Here is a 3,577-nt window from a genome sequence, read left to right on the forward strand (position 1 = left end):
TTTTTTTTTTTTTTTAATTTTTAAACTTCTTTTCTTTTCCACACCGGCCCCGTGAGCAAAGACAACCTCCTCTCCCCGTCTCCGTCGCAGGTCATCCCGTGGATTAGCCGGAAATTCCAGGATAGCCGCCGGAGATCTCAAAAGTGGTAGCTAATCTCAGCTTTTCGTTCTTCCATTTCGTTACTTTGCTTCCTTTATTTGGATTGAATACTCTGGATTTTCATCCGCTTCTAAACTGTTATAGAATTGCGAATTTATATGCTCTTTTTTTTTTCTTGAAATAAATATATGAATACTAGGAAATCAAAGTGCTGTCCTGTGATTATTTAGTGGGAGTACTTAGAATCTGTGGTTTTCCAAGTAGAAGTAATTGAGCTTATTATTCCTTTGGAATGGAATAGCTGCAATGGTTTTGCCAATACCCAATATTTTTCTTCTGCGTACTTTTCTTCATTTTATTTTGTTCTGGTTTTGTTTAGGTTTTGCTTTTTAGCTTATTTGAACTTTGAAATTCACGACTTGATTTCTTTTATGTATTTTTCATAACTCCTTTTTTTAGTGAATTTAAAGGAAGAAAATTCAAGAAAATAACAAATCAATGGTAGAATAGCAATAATACTCTTGACAAGAGAGAAAGTTCTTTTCATGAAAAGAATAGTTGCAGGTTGTCCTCTATAATCTTTTAAAACTTAATCTATGGTTTGAACGGACCATCTTCATTTTTCTACTGATGTAGCATAAACATTTCACCTCTGGTTTCTTTTATGCAGAATGAAAGCAGTTCTAGGAAGGGAGTGACAGAATGCTTTTATCCAATATAATGTTATGAAACTTTATTTGTTGTTTCGATGCAAAATCATCATTTGTCTACCGATGTGGCATGAACATTTCACTTCTGGATTCTGCATGCAGAGTCAAAGTAGTTTTAGGAAGGGAGTGAGAGAATATGCATCAGAGAGGACCTGGGAACGGAAGGCCTTCTGGAACTGATGGTTCTGATTTTTCCTATCGCATGGTAGTGGACTCACGTACGTGTCTTTTTTTCATTCTTCTTGTGAGTTTGGATTTTAATTTAACCCAATTTCTCCAATTCGTGTTTGCTTTGGAAGATATCTAAATCTTTCTTTCAATCTGTTATGTACTTATTAGGCTATAAAAAGGTCGCTGAATACAAGTCTCGCCTTTCTGTTCTCATCTTCACCCAGGTACAGAAGACTATAAGAACAGAAAACAGAAAAAGTACATGTATAGTATCTTTTAGTTTAAAAATGTGCAAGTCTATTATAGCACTTGTGTATTAGTGAGAGTTTTGGTTATCTAAGAAAAAAACGATTTAAAGATCTTCCAGATTCTGTGTTGTGGTCAATTCTTCATGAGCCTTTTCTTTTTAACTTTTGAGTAGCCTTAGGTGTTAGTGTTAAATTAACAGGTAAGAAATTTAATTTTGGAATTTTTCTTTAAGCATTTGGTATATGTTTTTTGTTTTATGTCTTGCTGAAATTGAAGAATTAGCCAATGCAGGTTTCTTATTTTAGTTGCATTCATAGTATTTTTTGGACTTGCATTGGACAATTTTTAGCTGTAATTCTTCAACTGATACTGTTGTTTAGTTTCCGTATTAATTGGGCATGTTTTACGGAGGCTAATGTTTGATTTCGAATTCGCAGTTTCACTTTTGACACAGTTTATGTCATCTATCGACAGGCTATTATTCAATTGTTAGCAGCAGTGAATGTATTTTTATCCACAACTAAGATGGAGGAGCTTGACAAAATTGCAGTTTCTTCATCTGTTATATGTTTCATTTCTCTCTTCATAGGAGAATTAGGTAACCCTAACATGTTTTTGTTGTGCTAGTCATTCAGTGATTGGAGACTGATCTTTACTGTTGAGTTTCTTGTTGTTCTGAAGGTAGGAAGCGAAGCCGGGCAAGTTTTCTGAAGTTATACATGTTAGGATCATCAATAGCTGTACTGATATCAACTGCTAATCTCTCAAGGAGTGCTTATGTGGTACAAGTACGACCACTTACTGATTTTCGTGGCTTTAGTTGTTTAGAAACCCGTTAAATCATGATGATTCTTCTTGACTTTAAACTTGATGATAAATCAGACTGAAACAGATACGTATTTAATCACTCTTTGAGTCAACTTGAAGAAAGAAATGTGGAATGAGATACAAGTATTAGAGATAATGTGGAAGAAAATTTTAAGAGTCTGTAATTACCTTATCATTGACTAGGCCTTATCAAGGATGAAATTAACTGGTAGATATTTCTCATAAGTTTTAACTTTTGACTTGCTGCGTAGGCAGACAGTGGGACCTATTGTTAATTCACACTTGCTCTATTTTGAAAGGTTCTTTATCTAGGTTGCCATGTAAGAAATGTACCTTATTACAGCCAGAGATATTGATGGATATATTGTGTGAAATATCTTTATGTTCTGGAATAGGTTATCAAGGATTTTAGTAGCTGGGGTACGTCAATGCTTGAACTTTCAAAGGTTGCAACTGGCCTGCTAGGTAAATACTGTGATTATGAATTGAGTTAATGGGGTCTTTTTATAGATTTCATTTCTCACTTATATGTCTTTTGATCAATTTGCAGGATTCGTGGTACAATTATATACAATCAGTACGACGACATCTCTTATCCGCAATATGGCTCCTCCTAAGAGGACTGCTTGATGATGAGATTAGCCACCACCATTTATCTGATTTGTCTTTTAACTTGCTTTTGTGGGCATTTACTTTGCTTTACTTTGTGATGGAGGAGAACTTTTCACCCACCTTTTTCTCACTTCGAAAAGATGTTGTACAAGGGTATAAATGATGTATAAACCAGTGTTACTAATTCATACATCAAATTGTTCTTTTCCCTCTTGCAGTGGTGGTTTTCTTCTATCTCATGCTTAGACTTCATCCTTTTGTGGAGCTCGTTTGTTCCTATTCAGTAAGGCATGATATTTGAAGTTCTTGTTCTTAAGATATCTGGTAGGGTAATTGTTGGTGATATATGCCTATTTGTTTGTCTCAACAACTTACTGGTGGATTTCACGGCCCTCTTCAACTTAGGTGCTTTACCATAGAGGAAGAATAGCTCCTTCTGAGCTTCTTGGCATAATGTACCTGATTAGCTTAACATCAGCCAACCAAAAAAACTCCTCTGCTCTTATGTGGGCTTTTTATTTTTTGGTTTGCTTTGATATTTAGACCTTCATTTCCGATAGTATGAATAAACTCAAAAGCATTTCCTCCTAGGCAATGGTATCTGTCTTCTGATTCAATGGGGTGCTCTTGCCTCGTGTGTTTGTCTACCAACTCGGTGATCCCATTTGCTGGCCCGACATACCATTGTTTAAGGGGCGCTCCTGGCACTGCCTCCCCCCCAGCACTGAAGAGTTGGAAATTAGGCCCAAACATTTTTACAATTTTAATTTACTGGACATTTGTACTCCCTGAATTTTGTAGAGTTTTCCTTTTACTCTCACATTGCCTCCCTAAAAATGTAACAATTATCCATTATACGGAAAAAGTAAAAAACACCACTCAAAGGAATGGTTTCAAGAACTGCCTA

At 35.6% G+C, this 3,577-nt stretch overlaps 1 protein-coding gene across 5 annotated transcripts; it reads left to right on the forward strand.

Moving 5' to 3' along the window:
- On the forward strand, positions 1–2,887 carry LOC113698231 (uncharacterized). Of its 5 annotated transcripts, none has more exons than XM_027217971.2 (7): positions 1–146; positions 913–1,028; positions 1,150–1,205; positions 1,705–1,828; positions 1,912–2,018; positions 2,454–2,523; positions 2,609–2,887. In XM_027217971.2, exons 2-7 carry the CDS (start codon positions 947–949, stop codon positions 2,686–2,688), a joined length of 519 nt encoding a protein of 172 aa, XP_027073772.1. In that variant the 5' UTR covers positions 1–146; positions 913–946; the 3' UTR covers positions 2,689–2,887. The 5 variants fall into 5 exon arrangements, with proteins under 5 accessions (XP_027073772.1, XP_027073774.1, XP_071914220.1 ...); XM_027217973.2 differs by having other exon boundaries at positions 1,912–2,012; XM_072058118.1 differs by having other exon boundaries at positions 15–143.
- The last annotated feature ends 690 nt before the right edge of the window (positions 2,888–3,577 follow it).

This window comes from Coffea arabica, chromosome 7c (genome assembly GCF_036785885.1).
Source record: "Coffea arabica cultivar ET-39 chromosome 7c, Coffea Arabica ET-39 HiFi, whole genome shotgun sequence".
NCBI classification, from domain to species: Eukaryota; Viridiplantae; Streptophyta; class Magnoliopsida; order Gentianales; family Rubiaceae; genus Coffea; species Coffea arabica.

Excerpts from the sequence above, each read along its gene's own strand:
- LOC113698231 (XM_027217971.2), top strand. The coding sequence starts at position 947 with ATGCATCAGAGAGGACCTGGGAACGGAAGGCCTTCTGGAACTGATGGT. Across the intron at positions 1,206-1,704 it reads CTGTTCTCATCTTCACCCAG|GCTATTATTCAATTGTTAGC; the intron begins GTACAGAAGACT and ends ATCTATCGACAG. Across the intron at positions 2,524-2,608 it reads GGTTGCAACTGGCCTGCTAG|GATTCGTGGTACAATTATAT; the intron begins GTAAATACTGTG and ends ATCAATTTGCAG.